The sequence below is a fragment of the Tachypleus tridentatus genome, chromosome 10 (assembly GCF_004210375.1).
Source record: "Tachypleus tridentatus isolate NWPU-2018 chromosome 10, ASM421037v1, whole genome shotgun sequence".
Taxonomy (NCBI): Eukaryota; Metazoa; Arthropoda; class Merostomata; order Xiphosura; family Limulidae; genus Tachypleus; species Tachypleus tridentatus.
Genome location: NC_134834.1, coordinates 138,981,905 through 139,002,078, shown reverse-complemented (window position 1 = coordinate 139,002,078; position 20,174 = coordinate 138,981,905). Strand labels below are relative to the sequence as shown.

At 33.5% G+C, this 20,174-nt stretch overlaps 1 protein-coding gene across 6 annotated transcripts in view; it reads right to left on the bottom strand.

Moving 5' to 3' along the window:
• LOC143230446 (transcription factor AP-2-epsilon-like) overlaps positions 1-20,174 on the bottom strand; it is a 178,478-nt gene that overhangs the window by 47,534 nt on the left and 110,770 nt on the right. For all 6 annotated transcript variants that reach the window (XM_076464020.1, XM_076464021.1, XM_076464017.1 and 3 more), the window contains exon 2: positions 14,932-15,441. In XM_076464020.1, the coding sequence (XP_076320135.1) occupies positions 14,932-15,441 (510 nt within the window). The remainder of the gene's footprint in view (positions 1-14,931; positions 15,442-20,174) is intronic.

The following is a 20,174-nucleotide window of genomic DNA, read 5'->3' as shown; positions in this document are numbered from 1 at the left end:
ATTTTCACTTATTATTTCCCGAAAAACTATTTTACTTATTCTTAACTAACTTTTTGTTGTTGTTATTTGGCTGTATTATAATAAAAAATACTAAAAATATAAAACAATGAAAATATTACGAAAAGTTTTATCAAACTGTTATTCCATGAATTCAGCATTCATGAAGATAGAATGAGTTATTCACTGCCCACGAATTTAGAACCAACACATTGATTTTAAATATCAAATAAATAATTCTTGTAATATGTAATTTAGTGTACAAATTAGCTCCTACTTCAAGTATTAAAACTATAGTAAGTCAAACACAAGAAATCAGTCGTTCTTTTAGCATAATGAAACGCAAACAGCTTGTTATATTAGGAAAGTGCTGTGATGTCCTGCCAACGGGAGTATAATGTTTGATGTTGCCCGTTTCTTTGATACCTTCACCCAGAAATAAGTTAATAATAGAAATAATACGAGTTTTCTTTTCTTTCACACTCTAGATCAGTAAAATTTCCATAGCATCATTCAAAATGTTCATAATCACTGTAATTAACAGTACATTTGAACAAAGTAAAAATAATTAAGGTTAAAAGCTAACAGAATGTTAGCTGTAGTGGCAACTATCGAATTGTTTTAAAGACCCAGTAAATCACTCGTAATCTAAACCCTAGTTTTTGTTATTAGGGACTTTGGCATTAGACTTAGTATTTAATGCACTTCTATTAATACAGTACTTATGTGTCTTCTACAGAGAGGGGAAAAAACTATATTTCTTATTTTCCCTTTGCAGTGATTAAAATGGTGCAACACTATTTTACTATTAAGTCGATCGTCTCGAAACTCTGGTCCATTACGCCTAGAAGGCTATTTAATTTTTTGTATTTCTTCTTCTATTTAATTTTAGGGATTCAAAAACCAAAGAAAAGCAAACATATTTTGGTCTGAGGATCCCTATGCTTCGACCAATCTAAATAAGACTTTCAAAGATACTTTACACAAACTCCCACAGACTAAAGTAAATGAATAAGTATGAGATTTGCCTTTCTTGTTATTTTACAGGGGCCAAAGGTAAAAGTTCTTGCAAAGTTATGGATTTTGACCTGTCATTTCTTATATTTCGACAAATCGAGATGAAAAGTTCAACGATACCTTGTGAAAACCCCATAGCTCAGAGATAGATTTGAGATTCAAGCATTTCTTGCGGTTTTACAGGTGTCAAAAGTAAAAGAAACTCGCAATGTATACAATATGAGCACTGAACCTGGATAGCTTGCATATGTAAAGAAGAAGGAATAGTTAATAGATTACTTAAATTTGTAGATGATAATAAGGTCATTGGTGTTGTTATATGTGAAGAAGATACTGCTGATTTACAGAAGGATTTAGATCATTTAGTGGTAGTTACGGATATATAAGATGGGTTTTAATTATAATAAATGCAAATTAATGCTTTTGGGTTATCATAATTTGAATTATAAGATTAATTTGGATAAGAATAACTTGAACAGAGTTATGAAGGAAAGGGATCTTAGTCGATCAGGCTCTAAAGCTATTCAAGCAGTTTGCTGTGACTACTGATAGAGTTAAAAGAATTTTAGTTTGTATCTACAGAAACATTGGATACAAGTCTAAAGAAATTATAATTCCGTTGTATAGGTCACTTGTTAGACCACGTTTGGAATATTGTTTTCAGCCTTGGGCTCTTTACCTTACAAAAAATATTAAATTGTCAGAAAAGGTTCAGAGAAGGGTTAACAGAGTGGTTCCCGAGATGTAATAATTGTTTTCTCTTGAAAAAAGAAGACGTAGAAAGATCTGATTGAAGAGTTTAAGATTGTAAAGGGAATTGAAAGTGTTGATGCATCCTTTTTTCATATTTAACAGTGAGAATAGTAGGACTAGAGGACACAGATATAAATTTTGGCAGGGCAGGAGTATCTTCAGCTAAGACAGTTTCATTTTTCTAACAAAGTAATTAGCTTTTGGAATGGATTATTTTCGGATATTGTAGAAGCAGTAAATTTAAGTGAGTTTAAGAAAAAGCTTGATGAGTATATGAATGGTAAGGCCTAGCTTAAGATATTTTAAAATTATTGTAAGTTAGTTTAGTGGATAGAACAGCCGAGATGGACCAATTGTTCCCATGTTACTAAGGGTTAATATTAATAATGTTTTGATTTACGAAATGCATGAAATTGCATATGTCGTATCCAAAAATTTTAAATAAAAAAGTTTATGCAAAAACTAAATGTCCTATGTAACAGGTTAGTACACTTCAATATATATCTTTCTCACAAAGTAGTCTCAAGTTGATACTGTGGTATTTATCTCACTGAAGCATACACATTGTAATTCACGCCCACTTTCCCTACCAACATTTTCTCTTGAAAGCTACTATAATTCCAAGTATCTTACTGAATAAGGCAGATAGGGGAGGAACATGGCATTCATTTGTAAATTTTAGCTATTCTCGTTAAAGCAGTTTCTCTTCATTAATAAAAAAGGTATTCCTCAAACAGATATTTTGTAATATACAATTGTATACTAAGTAACACGTGATAAGTTTAATCCAAAAGGTTTCCACACATTCAGGCAATTTCAAAGCGTTTGATATGTTACGTTTGCCGATAAGCTTCAGCACCGTTTACTTTGAAAAGCTTATTGCATCAGCAACTGTATGTAACGTCGTCTCCTAGTATACTTTGAGGTTATATTTTTTCTTAAATCTTTTTTTTCAGTTAAAGAAAGTATTTTAGGTTGTTTGCACTTGAAGTCCAATAAATGAAGTTACAACATTTTGACAGTAATAACATTGTTTTATAAAGTTTTAATGAAGTTATTTTTATCAGTTACTTTGCAGTTAACGTACAAATTAAGGAAAGAACCTATAACTATTATGTTTCCTCCTTTAACACTTGAATTGAAATCATTAAGACTAGAACAAACTCGTATATAAATAAATGTGTATGAAATGTCTGTTTTCTATTCTTGGTTTATAACTCCTGCGAGGATACAATTTTCAATGAAGTCGAGTATAAGGAAAACAAATATAGGCTACAAACGAAGAGGATTGTGTACTAACCTGCATACAGAAACACCAATACATTAACGCTTTCGGCCAGGTAGTTAAGGCACTCGAGTCGTAATCTGAGGGTCGTCGGGTCCGAATTTCCATCACACCAAACATGCTCATCCTTTCAGCTGTTGGGGAGTTATACGTTACAGTCCATTTTAATATCCGTTGGTAAAAGAGTAGCCCAAGAGTAGGCAGTGGGTGATAATGACTAGCTGCCTTCCCTCTAGTTTTACACTGCTAAATTAGAAACGGCTAGCGCAGATAGCCCTCGTGTAGCTTTGCGCGAAATTCAAACAAACAAACAGGTTTCATCTTTAATTTGTATAGCTTGTTTAAAGTTAGGCAAAATGCTACAGCGTCGGCTATCTGTGCTCTGCCGACCACGGGTTTCGAAATACGGCTTCTAGCATTTCAAGTCCGCAGACGTACCATTATTTCACTGGGGGGGGGGGGGATAAACAGAGGATAAAATAATGCGAAATATTTGTAAAACTTTTCACTCATAATTTAGAAATAACATAATTTTAAATATTCGAATAGAATATTGAAATTATTTAAAGTGTTTCTCATGGTTTCTCGTGTAGCTTTGCGCGAAATCCAAAAAAAAAAAACAAAAAACATTTACCTCTAATCCAGTCCAAAATGCCAGTTGGTTTATTACTGTTTTACCTTTGTATTAGTAGTTTATAGAAAATAATTTAATGAGAATGATTAACAAAACAAGAACTCGTGGACTAAACAAAACGACGTATGTTTACAAAAGGTGTAAAATGAATTCAAAAAACAATAATATAGATTATTTAATGTTTTACTGTAAGGAAATTGAAATCATTACATCCATGAATAAGCGGAAAACTCGCGCATAAAATATAAAACTAACGATCTGTAATTCCCTTCTTCAGAACAATGTTTCTTTCTATATTAAAGATTGTAAATTTAAGATGAGTCCAAGTTGAACAGCTTGTTACACGTGTACTCTTCGTAGGACATTCACATCTTTGAACGAGGGAGGTTCGCTGAATAGCAATAGTTCGTGCTGCGCACGTCCATATAAAAATAACCTTGTCAAACAACACACCGATGAGGCCGTGAGAGGGAGGAAGTTTCAGTGTTACGCGAAGCCTAACCATCATTATAAAGACAGGTGTTCAAAGAAGAGGCCCTGTTCCTTCGCTTCCAAAGACTACTTTATTTAAAACAAAGCCTGCGCTGTCAGGTTTTCGGTGGTTGATATTCCCTAGGTGTTCTTGGTGGAATAGTGATGAACTCTTGGTGTCAGACGATACTGACTGATTACAAAATGGCATGTTATGAAGCAGTTTATTAGCATTCTCTAAGAATTGTGAAGTTTTTCGTTGTTTGTAAAGCATCACAAACTGAACAAGGAAACAGAACAATGATGGTATTGTCCAAAATGTTCGTTTTAATCTTCAAATTGAGTTAATTACAACTTTCTTCAGTATTAAAATGCCAAGCTATCTCAGCTAGTTAAAACATTTTCTGGACCTCCGGTGTCAAGACATTTTGCGCTAATTTCAAATTTTCCTCCATTTCAAATGTAGGTCATTTTAATTAATTAAAAACTCTTATCAAATCTCAAAATGTCTATTGATTGAGTTAATTAAAACTTTAGTCAATTTCAAAATCCAAGTTGATTTGAACTAACTATAACTTTCACTCAAATACATTTTTTGACAGATCATAAATATTTTTAGCATTTAAGAAAACTGATGTCACGTTAGTTTTATTTAGTAATATACCTTGATTTTATTGTAAGAAACTTTTCTGATGCAATACCGCTGTGGTTAAAGCAGTTAACAAGACAGCTTGCACTGCAACCCGTTAAAGGAGCTTCTTTATGCAGAAAATATTCACTAATATTTTTAAACACGCATTAAGTCTTTGAAGAACAGTTCTAAAACCGCAATACACAGAATGAAGTTGATTTACTTAATTCTTCGCATATACAACAAAAATATATAAATAAAATATGGAAATCACCTTATACATATTACTGCTTTTAAGTGCAAAGTCACACAATGAACTGTCTCCGCTGTTCCCCCAGTGGGTATACAAGTATAACATTTAGTGTTATGACCCATCGAGATTACCGCTAAACCACCAGGAGCGAAATATCAAGATCACTCTCGGAAAGTGAGTGTTCAGTTGTTTTGTTAAATTTCACACAAAGCGGTATCTAGTTTTGAAGTGTTAGGTAACTCTTGCGCTACTCTTACTTAACCCACGAACAGCGTTTCCACGACTGAAGGGCTAGCTTGTCCAGTGACTGGTTTCAATCTCGTGACTCTTATATTGCGAGTCGTGTGTCCTAATAAGTATATAATGAAGTAATATTTCATGCTCGCCCATAGGTTGCTGTGCATGTGCGCGTGTGTATAGGCATGTTCGAGCTTCGACATTATCACATAACCTTCCTAACTTCTGTGGTTGAATTTTGGATAGAGCATGACCAAATGGGTAGCGCTCTTGAATTGGGAGTCGCAAGGTTTATGGTTTGCAACATTTTTACGCAAAAGCACGCTCCGTACGTTGGAGCTATCCATGTTCTATAAGAATGAAAATTAAATCCTAATTAAACAAATGTTTCCTAACAGTTGGCGGCGGGAGTTGTCGTCTACTCGATTTTTCTCTGTTCTATCAGTTCAAAATTTAAAAACGCTATACCCTCTATGAAACTTTACCTGAAAATTATGAAAAAAACTCTCCTTGTCGGTTACTTAAATTAAATATATATATTAAAAATAAACCTACCGATTTGCTCAGCCTTTTTCCTGCTCGTGTCAGGATAGTTTGTTTTTATTTTTGAATTTCGCGCAAAGCTTGTTTGTTTGCTTTCAATTTCGCGCCAAGCCATCAAAGGTCTATCTGTGCTAGCCGTCCCTAATTTAGCAGTGTAAGACTAGAGGGAAGGCTAGTCATCACCACCCACCGCCAACTCTTGGGCTTCTCTTTTACCAACGAATAGTGAGATTGACCGTCACATTATAACGCCCCCACGGCTGCAAGGGCGAGCATGTTTGGTGCGACGGAGATTCGAACCTGGGACTCTCAGATTACGAGTTGAACGCCTTAACCCACCTGGCCATGCCGAGCCTTGTTAGGATAGTGTGCAAATAAATCACTGGTCTAAACCATTTTACCTATTTTCCTGTTCGTGCTTGAACGCTATAAATTATCTACAAGTTTTTCAGCCATAGACCTATTGTCCATGTTGGGAAAGTATAAATAAAACACAACTAAACTTACGAACTCGTTATCTTTCTTTTACAGACAGGAACAAAGCAAGTAGAACAATAATTATTCGTGATATATAATCTATTTACATTCGGATGTATTTATACAATAACGAGGTAGAAAAACATCAAGCTAATTTCCATATCATTAGAATCTGTTCCAGAATTTCTTTGAAAATGCTTTTACTTTCTTACTGTATATAGCGTTTAACTTAGTTAAATATCAATAACTACGGATGCAACGTTGCATATTCACGTTGGATAAAAATATTCCTAAAGTTCTGCGTCAGCAATGTTTGAATGTTTTCACGCACATAAGTAAAACGAAATATCATTTCGATTTTACTATGTCATGATACAACTGCAAATAATATTGGATGACTTTCTTTTTTTGAGTGATAGTTAATTAGTCGTGGTGTTCTTCCTTGTTATAAGTTAAGATTTTCCAAATCTTGTTACCCGGGCCAACTTTATTAATTCGAAATTTTCACCTCAGATCCATTTATCAATATTATAAAGCCAGGCGAACCACTGTCTGACTCTTGTTCTTCTTCCTTCTACTGTTACCCATAAGAATCCCAGTAAACATTCTCCCTCTGATTCGTGAATATATATATATATATTCGTGCATCCTGTGAAATAACCGCCATGTAAGAAACCTCTCTTTAATTGTTATAATAAGTACTGTAGCCGCCTTCTTTAGAATTTGTTTTAGAACATTTCGGTTTTGGTTTTGTTTTTTTTACTTTCATAGCAGAGAAACGATGCAGTAACCACATGGAATGTTAATGACTTCGGACAAATTAAATATTTCGTATGCATAATAAACGACTTCGATTATTCAAACTTTTAACTTAATTACTCGAAAATTACGTTTCTACACAAGTATATATATATATATATATAAACATAATTGTATCATTCAAAACTGCCAAAACAAATATACTTTAGTGGGTTAAATAAATGTAATTCTTCTCATGTTTTCAATTAAAGTATGCCAGTATGTCTTTTAGACTCCAGTTCCTGTTAACTTATAACTAGATCATAATAAGACAACAACAAATACTTTCACCATATACCAAAGAAAACATTGTTCCCTATAGGTTTTTACAAAATCTAACCTGGAGTTGAGGCTATGAAATTGTATCAGATAACTGCGCAAACTCTAATTGATTTGCAACATCTGAAAACGTATTTCAACATGTGTTGTAACAGATTTACTGTTAAACATATATTTTAATACCTACGTGTGTTTCAGTATAGTTTTTCTTATGCATCTGACGTGTATTGCGCAAGTCCCACCTGTTCTCTAAATTTATAGAAGATTATCGAGAGCAAGAATCAACAATGTGTGGTTTAGGAAACTAATATATCTTCGAACATTGTTAAACGTTCGAGAATCTCGCGTGATTGGCATAAAGCTAGCCCAGAGACTGTTTTTCAGCAACAGTCAGTATACTATGATATAAGCCTAGAAAGCTATAATTGTGATTAAAGCTTAATAATCGGAAAACTACAGAATTGGACGAAGAACCTTTATAGATTTCGAACTTTACGAATCGTTCAACTTCAGAGAGTTAACTTAAAACATTGGTATTTCTACGAATGACATTATATATTTTCCTCGGTCAAAAGTGAACTTGTAAACCGCATTAGGCCAAACAAGAATAGAGCTAGCTAGAATTCCCGTCAAGTGAAGTGCATCTGTGTATCAACATAAAGCAATCTGTGCCTCGTGAACCTAAACCGTTGATAAAATATTCAGCTCCAAACCAGATAAAAGACTGAATATTGTTTGTGAGGTTGGAAGATATAAACCAATATTCTTAATGACTATTTATAATAACCGTTATTATAAATTGTATTATTATATACATATTAAAATATATTTGTGTTAAAAAATAAAATCGTGTATATGAATCTTGTTGTGGCAACTATCATAAATTTGATACATGTCGTCATTCAATATTTCTGGGACAATTATAATATGTAGCAATGTTTGAATTATTTTTTAGGTGTTTGAGACAAGCTATTCGTGATGGACAGAGGAAATGGGGAGCAACTGATGTTTAATGACGAAAGACTTTTGAAATTTTGTTCTTTATACCAGAGCTATTTTTGTGCATTGGTCTTCAAGGTCTTTCTTTACAGTGTCACTCTGAAATAAACAGTTGCTGCCCATTTCATCATTCTGTGTTCAAGTGCATGAACTGTAATCGTATTCTTCCAGATAAATCAACGACAAGATGGTAAGAAATATATAATGGAACCACGCGGAGTTATGTAACTAGGTCAGATAATCTAGCCTTTTGAATTTCCAAAGGAATTTTAGTTGACAGAATGTACGAGGAATCTATATAAGAATTTGATAGTCAATGTTTTCAACCTGAGCAGCTCTTTATGTGACACACAGTCTAAATATCTGGGTAAGAGGCCCTATGGTTCAGTGATAGCTATCTCTAAATCAAAATTATAACCAGAGAAAGAGCAACAAGCCAGCAACACCCGTCATCCACACTATTACTCTTCATCCAAATGTGAATAGACTGTCGCCGTTATAATGCGGCTACAGTGATGATGAGCGTATTCAAAAGCACGTCGCAGGACTAAACCTTGGATTTTCTGAATCACACTTGCATGCAGATTACACGTGAAATCCATCCAACGTTCAGAAAGCAACATCACTGAAAAGACGTTTAAATTAACTTATAAATGGTTTTAAATTTCTCACGACTGTAAAAAAGTTCAATTTCTCCTACCTTCCTTCCTTAGATCAAAATAGTTTGCTAAAATAATTGTGTTAACAAGTGTTCTAATTTATGTCACTCTTTAATATTAAACATATACACTGCATAAAAAAATTGCGTCCTATGATATTCTGGTTGAAAATTAATTTAAAAATTATTCAAGTACAAGAATTGCCTTTGAGCCATGGATCAAAATAATTATAATGAGTATCTTTTCTTGCTCCAAAATTTGCAATGGCTATTTTCTCGCCAAATATTTCAGCTGTTTTTCATTGATATTTTTTGTTATTTTATTTTCAATAATTAGTGCTAATTTTTGACAAAGAAACATCTAAATGTTGCATCCTGTATAAAATAAACAAGTTAACTGGATTACTTTTAACATGTTGTAAAACAGCTTTAACGAACTGCATGAATCCCTAATAAAATGCCAGTGTGAAATGGGAAGGAGGAGGACTTCATCACAAAGACTACACAGCAAAGGTTAAATGCGGAGAACAGATCTTAAGATAAAGTTTTCTTGGAATCTACTGGTTTTATACATATCCTAGAACACTAATCTTTTTACTGCATTGAGTATAAATTATTTATGGTGACTCTTATCATATCCGAAACCTATACTCTTTTTTTTGTCGGTATCAGTTTGTCCTAAGTAGTAAGGAAGATGAAAAACAGATAAACGTACAGAAATGTTTATTTTCCACCTCATTTTTCAGTACCTGAGAGAACTTTCTTCAGTTAGTGAATAGGTTGTATGAAACAGTTAGATCTTTAAGTTTTTGCACCTGCTAATCCCCAAAATTCAGTGCCACTTATTTTAACAGTTATAACTGCTTCTCTTTATTTGGATTTTTCTTCAGCTCACAGTGTCCGACGATTTCTACACGTTTCAAAACACTTTCTAAAATCATTATCATTTATCAGTTCTTTGTATTAAGGCTGAATTTAATGTTCAAATCACTTTCTATCGAGATCATTATCAGATTTGAAACAGTGAAGTGTGAAAGTTTTGAAAATATTTGTTTAAACAATAATGTACAAGATAAACAGACTTCAATACTTGCTAAGGAATAGTTACTACATACAGTTTTTCGTTGCAGCAAATAGATATACACACTATTCTGGGCGAAAAAGCCAGTGACAGTATTATTTGCCATTGTAATAATTACAGGAATTCTTACAAAAGTATAGAATTAACAAAAATCTTGAAACAAAACTTCTTGTAGGTATTTGATTAAAGTAGAACGAATTTTGATAATTATCAGACCAGCCGTTTATGACCAAACAACCACAAATGGCAATACGTTAAGGTTTACAAATCAACTTTTACAGACAAAAAAATTCTGGCCAATTTCGTCATAAATAAGTTTTCAAATCGGTGGTGTAGAATTTCCAATAGCCTTGGAAAAAAAAAAAAAGAGATGAACATTGATTAACTTGTGGCACTACGGTCATCCAGAAAAAGGCCTGCGTAAAGCAGATAGCTGGCGAGAAATCTCAAACACAAAAATAGGTGGCAAAAGTGTTCATGTAATCGAGGCAATATTATATAACATAGCCAAATATGATCTCTCTCTATGAAAAAGCAGGGAATATGAGTGAGAGTGACGTGTATACAAGCTGCTTCCAGAAAGTATTCATTCAATTGTTGCATACCTCATACAACTGGAGAGTAAGACGAGCATATGCTATTACATAAGTAGCTGGACGCAGGACTTACTGATCTTTGTTCGATCGGACTGTTTATACGGGTGTTAAGAAACCATCACACACAATATATAATATTGAAAGCATACAGGGAGGAAAGAGCACGAAAGCCTTACCGCAAAGCTTTAACAATGACGCTATGCCGCTGACCAGTTGTAAATATAAATAATTATAACACAGGCTCTAGTAAACTTATTTTTAATTATGCGACTTCATGTTTAGTCAAATTATCCAATAACAAGTGATCACTATAATACTGGATCACAAAAGACCTTCATGCTTAATGACTTTTTATGGAACTACACCACACCTTGTGAAACACATGTATAGTAGCAACAGTGCTACTAGCCGTCACTTTACTTTTTATACTAAAAGCTGAATATAATATCCACCTTGAAACTATCAGTGAATAACACCATCGATGGTCTAACGTTCCCGCCCCCTACGAACACCAAAGTTTATGTGCAGAAACTTTTGGAGAAGTCCTTATGGGACCTTACATTACCAAAGTCCTTAAGAAAACAAAATTTTATTGACTTAGCGACGTAATACTGCCAACATTCTTTCGTTTATTACCATATATAAAATAGTCACTCATGTGTTCAAACACTATAGGCAACCCGCAAACCAACCTCACAGAAATTAATCCATTTTGTGCATTATATTAATAAAACTTATTCGACTACAACCCAGCACTGAAAGTGGGTGTAGTGATACAGTATTTCTGAAGTTTATATCACTGTCTAAAATGGGGCGATTTGTGCTACAAAATTATCGCGAAATAAATTTCCTCTTGACATTATTAAGATTAAAAGTATTGAAAATCTGTGAAGACTCCAGTTCTTTACCATCTTGTGAATCTGTATTAACATTTTGTGCATAAAACATGCTTCCAAAGATGTGTTTTGTGCATGAATACATTTTAATTTCTCTCTCTTTGTTTTAGTTAAAATATGTTTTCGCTATTTTACAAATTTTATCAATTAGTGTAGATACATAAATTTGGATATTTTCAGTGAAAACCTATTATAACTACTAGTCCAGTATGTACACAAGATTAAAAATTAAGACAATATACATGTTATGTAGAAAATGTAAAAGAAAATGAAACATTAAACAGAAATACTTGTAACGTGTCCATACATTTTTGGGGAAATGAGAAACTTTATGATCGTGAACACATTTGAATATTACTTATGAGAGTGATGCACATGTTAAATAATGAAAACTACTTTAATCTAAAACAGTCTTTACTCTTCTTCCAAATTTTTTTAAAACAGGAAAAAAATATTCGAGTCATCATTACAGGTCGTTTCTTTCCAATTTTAAAACAAGATTCGAGAACGTTCCTCAAATCAGGAGAATAATGAGGCTGAACACCACTCCATATTAATAGCTTCAAGAGTCAAAACAACAAGATAGTGTGTATGTAATGGATGATTCACTCCGATACTATAGTTTCTCATGAACCCCATTAAGAAAGCTGTGGCTATTGTAAATTTGCCAACAAAACTTTACTAGAAAAAAAAAAAGGCTTTGTTTACTCAGGTTGACTGTTTTAAAGCCAAATGAAACTCAGAGCTTTTAATTGCTGAATTGTATATAATTATTGGCAATTATTGGTGCATCATACATAATATAGTTACTTATTTAGGAAACACTGAATGATAATTACTAAAAAGTAGACAAAAATAAATCACTGAACTATTTCGTTTTTATACGTAGCCATGAAAATTTGAAAACATATCGCCTGACCACCAACCGCGATTCACTCGTTTTCGAGGAACGTTATTCTGTGATTGAACACATGCCATCAGATGTCAATTTTATTTCCTACAAGTTAGCAAGCTTTTAACTCTGTCATTTGATATTCGTACGCTAGTGTGATGTTCTAATTGTAGAATAGTTTATGCTATTTTCAGACGTACATAGACAAGTGGTCGTTTATTTCCGATATAAAACGGCTTTTATTTATATAAAAGAGAATATAAAAATAACCTGTTGTTTACTGATAATTCACAGCTTGGATTCTTTATTGACACGAACGAGTGAACGTCTTGTTGCACATTTTATTAGTAAAACGAAGCTTAATCGTCAGCATTACTGTCACACTTTCACTGAAGTAACGTTAATAAAACAGGTCAGTAGGCGAAACAAAATAAGACAAGCATGGTTTGAGTTGAGTTTAATCATCGTCTAGTGATTTGACTTATATTTTTGTTTTTGTATTAGGTGCTTTAAGACATCGCTATCATCTGATAACATCAGTGTTTTTATCTAGTTCTCACTTTTATGTTTAAATCATAACCTGTCTCGCTGTTTTCAACAATGAACTGTCTTCTGTTACTTCACCTAAACGCCTTAGGCTCATTGGTTGTAACTACCTCAAACACACTACAATGAAATATACTAATGTAAGCACAATACCTAATATGTCAAACTGTGCATAGTTTTCTGTTTGAGCTACGTTTGATTAATCAAGTAGAGCTTGTTGAGAGGCATTATAGGTATTGTTCGAAAACGCATCCTGTGTCTGGCGCCAAATGTAAACAACATTTTCTCGATCCTTAAAAGCTGGCGACATAAGGCCTAAAACTAAAACATAAATGTACGAGTAAACTTGTTTTATCTTAATCTAAATAAATTATGGGATATTCTGAATTACTAGTGATCTGCATATACACGTTATTTACTACTATACTCATATCTATTACAGAAAATACCAGGTTTTACAGCATTTTTCACACTTATCAGTTCTCCCCTTTGTTTTATTGCTTTGAATTTCGCGCAAAGCTACATAAGGGCTATCTGCGCTAGCCGTCCCTAATTTAGCAGTGTAAGACAATAAGGAAAGCAGCTAGTCATAACCACCCACCGCCAACTCTTGGGCTACACTTTTAACAACGAACAGTAGAATTGACCGTAACATAACTCCCCCACGGCTTAAAGAACGAGAATGTTTAGTGTGACGGGAATTCGAACCCACAACACTCAGCTTACATGTCCAGCGCCCTAACCATCTGGCCAGGTCACTCCCACTGTCTATATCCTTGGCTTTTAATTTTTCTCTTATTTATTCTATAACTCATGTGTTATTTCTCAATATACTTCATATGTATTCTTTCAAGTTTTGTTTCTTTGGTCTATCTCGTACGTTTTGGTTTTCACCGGTTGAAAATAATATAACTTATAACATTAAAAACTGATTTTCGACGCCCATGGTGGGCAGAGCACAGATAGCTCATTGTGTAGCTTTGTGGTTAACTTTAAATAAACAACTAAATCAAAATAATTACATTATTTCCTTTATTAATTATTTGTTGTTGTTTTTTTTCTGTTTACTTATTTGTTTTTTTATATTATTTAAATATATTTGTGAAAAAATAATAACGTCTTACTGCTTATTACTGTTATATAATTAACTATTCCAAAACAGTAATACCTAAATATTGAACCTTATTTTGATTTGCCACAGTCAAACAAGAAATAAAATATGCGAGTATAAACCACATTTTTCTCTTAATGCCAGTGTAAGTTAAAAGAAAACTAATAGAAATATATTTAACAGGTTGCCCAAAATGGACTCTATCAAAAACAGAATAAATAATTACTTGAAGGGTAAACGAATAATTATTATTTTATGAAAAGCGACAATACAACTACAGTATGAAACATGCTAATATCATGATTATGTGCCACGTAAAATCTTTATTACGTTCAAACACTTCCATAGTCGTATTTGTTAATTCAGTGAAATTCAAGCTTAAATCATTCTTTGAAACAACTTTGGTTTTGAATATGAAAAAACAAAATGTAATATGAATTTATTCAGATTCTACTGACAAACGGTAAAATGTTTTGGCTCATAACATCACAAGTTTACATATTTTTAATAACTTTATTAAAAATTATTATTTTAATGACAAACGTACAGTTATACAGCCAAATAATAGTCTTATGTGTAACCTGCAGTGAAACACACGTGACTGCGTTTTAATTAATTAACCGACTTGAAACTATTATAATATATTCTGAAGATGGTTTATATGGGTATTAAACATTTTATTTTAATTAAAGTTTCTAATACGCACATCAGCCGTCTTTAGGACATATTTTTACTTTGAGTTTCTTGTCATCATGAATAACTTGAAAGTAGTCTCACCTGAGTGTCCTCAATAGCTGGTAACGTTCCTGCATTGTGAAGATTAATAAGGTCTTGTTCGCTCAGACCGTGATGACCACCGTGCATTGAGACGTCCGGACGTCGGACACTAGGATAAGTAGGATCTGTTCGACGGGCTAAATCGTAAGATCCAGTAAGTCCCGGGTGGACATTGGGTTGAAGATGGAGAGGTTCATCCTCCCTTCGGGTTCCAAAAACATTATGGGTTCGCTGCGGGGGGTGAAGTTGATGGTACTGTTGTGGGTGTTGGGCGGCCGCAAGACTGTTCAGATGAGTATAAGGATCGGTGTTAACATGGGGGTGGTGGAAGTCTAAGTGTTGTTGTGGCAGGTTGTACGGCGGTGGGAAATAGGGCGGCTGGAAGTCAGCCGAGGTGGGTGTGTGGGTGAGTCGAGGGGTAGTGCTGAAAGTAGCTGTAGAACCCACGCTGCTGATGCTGGAAATGGGGACTAAACTGGTGGCGTGACCCCCCACCAAGTCTCGACGTTCCTGCGAAAGAAGAAATCAGACATCAATAAGGAAGCAAAATGTATTAGCGAACAAGTTATACAGGTTTTAAATCTGGTCGAACAAAACTGAAAGATGATTAAAGGAATTTTTGACAGACAAGAGTTTTAATTTTTCTTGAGAAAAGCAGCTGAAATATTGAACCATCTTTATATTTTCATTGAAATTCAAACAAATTATTACGCTGAGACTTGAAAATAAAAGTATTTCTCACAAAATATTTCAGTGTTGTCAATAACTGCTAGTAAACTGACCTCTTTTTAAGATCAGTTCGGACTAAACAAAATCTTCAACATATCGTTTTAAATCTAATGTCTAAGGGTGTAAAAGGTCTCGTGAAAGTATTTAAATATTTCTAAAAACAAAGATACAAATAACTTTTTATTTTGCGATAAAATCGACCAGGAACAAATAAACCTAACGATCTTTATTTTTCAAATTTTAGTGTCACACAGAAACAGCTCAGTCATTTTAGTGTCGTGAGCAAAGTTGATGCACTCGCTGTCGGGATTCCTGTTTCGTTTGATAAAGTCATTTTAATGCTATATTAGATCTTGTTACAAAAATATTTAATTCCCTTTCTTAAAATGGCATTTTGTCTGATCCTTTATAGTATATTTGTCTATGTTACTAAACATTATTTTATATTCCTTTGTTTAAATACGTATTAATTGCTTAAAGTTTAAAGATAAGTAAAGTTCTATACCTTCAAAATTAATCACTGTATGCCGCGCTTTTAACATAGATGAATTCGAAAGTAATTGTCAAAAAACCAAACTTTTTTGGGTGTTGAACATGGATACAATTTTACAGAAAAGAAATATTAAAAGGAAAATGTAAAGGATGACTGCGTATATACACATTGCTATTACTAATAAATCAAGAACGAAAAGTACCTTGGCGTTATAATAATGCTAATTTTCTACTTTTATATATTTTTTACATAAATCATCCTTGTGTTAACTCCGATTAAAATATTATATAATTAAGTTTCATACTGGTATTGAATCAGAACTGCCTCAAAAGGCACTTTAAGCTTAAATCTAGTAAGGCTAAACTAACTATCTGAGCAATCACAATGTAATTACGTTTAGTAACAGACGATATTCCAAGTGAGGATGAGAGGCCCGGCATGACCAGGCGGGTTAAGGTGTTCGACTCGTTATCTGAGGATCATGGTTCGAATCAAATTTGCAACAAATATGATCACCGTTCAGCCGTGGAGGCGTTATATTGCGACGGTCAATCCCACTATTCGTTGGTAAAAGAGTAGCCCAAGAGTTGGAGGTGGGTGGTGATGACTAGCTGTCTTCCCTCTAGTCTTACACTGCTAAATTAGGGACGTCTAGCGCAGATAGCCCTCAAGTAGCTTTGCGCGAAATTAAAAAACAAAACAAGTGAGGATTGCAATCTGTACTATAAGAACTCTTACAGTTACAGAATGCTTACACTTAACTTCCTTTCGTTATACATAATTACGGTTAAGCTATATATTAAATAGCTTGTTTCTGGGTGTAAAATTAGTATCAAAGATAATTTCTGTCATATAATATTTGTGAAGAAATTAAACATTATTATTATTATTATTATTATTATTATTATAAGTTGAAAATAGTTACATACTATACCGGGTCATGTTTACCATTGATTTTGCATTATTCAACTATTTGCAACCACAGATTTTCCTCAATACTAAATTAATGCATATAATATACAGGAAAGCTTCGGGCAAGGACATGACCTTTGACGGTCCGTATTATTTGCATTCTATGAAATTAAGCCTAAGTTACCTACAGGATCAGGAGTATTTGGCCTTTAGTTCACTTACGTGAAACACTGGAAAGTCCTACATATCTGATATTACAGTACAGTGGATCAGAGAAGTGCCAATTTCAAAAATATATCTTCTGTTTATGCAGACCGCTATTTTTATAAAGTAACAAGTTAAACCGATCGAAGTTTCTCAGTTATTTTGGTCACTTATACATTAAAAACTTGACTGAACACCACTTTAATAAAATGCCTAATCCTTGTCCATTTCTGAACTCTAAACCATAAAAACAAATATCAATCTTGGATAAATAACATGACAAATACAATAACGTTCAACTGTCTTAAAGACAAAGCACAAAAATATTTGTCATTTTGCAGGAACACTCTCTCTCTCGGTTTGGGTATCATATGTACCCTGGAGGATCAGGTGTTCTTTGGCTTCTTCCTTTACTTATGTAGTCATGCAGTATTTGATGGTGTTAGTTACTACTTTTGGGTCAGAGTTGGCTGAATTACTCCGACCCTTTTCAGGGCAATGTCCATGTACTGGTTTATATGTATAGATATTCTTGTGCCCTATCAGTAAGATGTCTAGTTTGTTGGTGGCCCTTTATATATATATTATTTATTACTTTTTATTTATATTTTTATTATTATATACTTTTTTCATTTATTTATTCTTATGTTTAAATAACAATGTTGATCAGAGAGAGATGTTTAGGACTATCTTCATCATGTATGAGGTACCTGTCTAGTTCGCATAGTAATTCATTTTTCATCCAATGTTTATCAAAATACGTTATTGTACTATGTAGAAATCTATCTGGGGTTGGTATGTTTGAATATTTATGTATAAATTGAGATGATGTTGCTCTGGGAACTCTATATATTGTTGTGAAGAGTGTGTTTTGGATTTTTGTAGTTTGGTGGTGTTGTTTTTTCATTTACAGTAATCCAAGCTGGAGATGCATAGACAATTACTGGTTTAATGTACGTTTTATAAATTTTTAGTATGTTGTCTGTTGATACTCCACTGTTCTTGCCAGTTAGACTCTTAGCATAGTTGGTTCTTCGCCAGATTTTACTTTTAATGTCGTTTACGTGGTTAATCCATGTTAATTTTTAATCATAGGTTATACCAAGAAATTTTGCCGATATGTCAGTATGAAGTAGTGTTCCATTCATAAATAATTCAGGCTGTAGTTTTTTTGTATGTTGTCAATTTTGTAAAGACGACAAGTTGAGTTTTTGCTGTATTTATTTTTATTCTGTAGTTTTGATAATATTCGCTTATTCTATTTAGTTGCGGTTGTATGTTTGTGGCTGCTATTGTTAGTATTGTGGCACTTTTCCAGACTGCCACATCATCAGCGAACTGTGAGGAGAATCCATTAGGATCCTTCAATGGAATATGGTTTACATACATGATGAAGAGAACAGGGTTGACCACCCCTCCCTCAGGGACACCAGCTTCTGGGCAGAAACACTGGAATGTTCGATTGTTTGTTCTGAATTTCGCGCAAAGCTACACAAGAACTATCTGCATTAACCTTCCCTAATTTATCAGTAAACGACTAGAGGGAAGACACTAGGAATGATTGTCACATAACATATCCACGTCTGAAGGTGTTTGGTAGGACGGGGATTCGAACCCGCGACCCTCAGTTTGCGAGTCAAGCTTTTTAACCAAAAACATTCAAAATGTGCAACGTGTTTCATATGATTAAGACGTATCTTTAACAGTAAAGTTGTAAATTCTTAAATTTCAGAAGAAAAAAAAATGGATAAATAAGTTAATGACTTTTTAGAATCAAGGTCGATTAAATACAGGATGGTGTAATAACATCTAACGCAAAGCATCGCTCTAATCGATTTTAATGCGTTCGCATTTTATAAATGATAATAAAATGACACTTTCTTATTACACTAATATTAGGTACAATACTGTTGGATAGTCCATTAAACGATATCTGAAATTACTGCATGAACTTGTGTGCGCCGAGTACAAGATCCTTCAAACACATATGAAAAGAACTGTCGAGTTTTGGTTTTCACGAATCTTTCCATTCCAATTCGTTTCTATGAATTTCATGGTTTAAAGTAAATTAGCCACGTGTCTTAGACGTTTGCAACTATTAGTTGCACTCAATCTAACATAGAAGATCGCAAAATCAGTTTCAGAACTTTCTTTATTCTTGGAGATGCCTTTCTGTAACCACAGTCACTGAATAACTTGTTGCAAGAGACCAAACACAAGCGACTACAATACATTAAAATATCCGTACTAAATTAGAACAATGGCGACTACATGATTCTATAAGTAAACCGATAAGTCTTGATAATACATTCTGGCTCAGTCTAAATAATTCAACATCGTGGTATTCTGTAATTGATCTATATTAAATGAATTTAGCTGAATCAGTTTTCATACAGCGGCGGTTATTTCAAAGCCTCACGCACACAAAATTTGTATATCGTACGTGTCGCTCACGATAAAGAGCATGAAACAAAATGCCTCTAGGCTTTGGCAATGGTGCGGAAAATTAGGAGCTTCGGCCAAGATAGAAACAGGTGTAAAATTCAGCGTGAACCTTTACAGCACACGGTCTTCCCTTTTACGTTTGGAAAACAATAATGTACAACAGTTCTATTTTTTAGTTACACTTTAGAAATAAGTTCTGCCTCTTATCCTATGTTCAAAATTCACAGTGGTACTTGTTAGAGCTATCGTTATATTTATAATAATCCATTTCCTTTCTGATTGGACAAATATTATTGCATTAGAAGAGGAATATTGTAAGTAAACTTATTTTACTCTGTATCTATGGTATTCATATGTACTTCCACGGCTTTTAAACGCTTTTCTTAAAACTATTTATGCAAAGAACTGTTTGTAGGTCCATGACAAATATAATGAAACAAGAAAACTGTCATTACATATT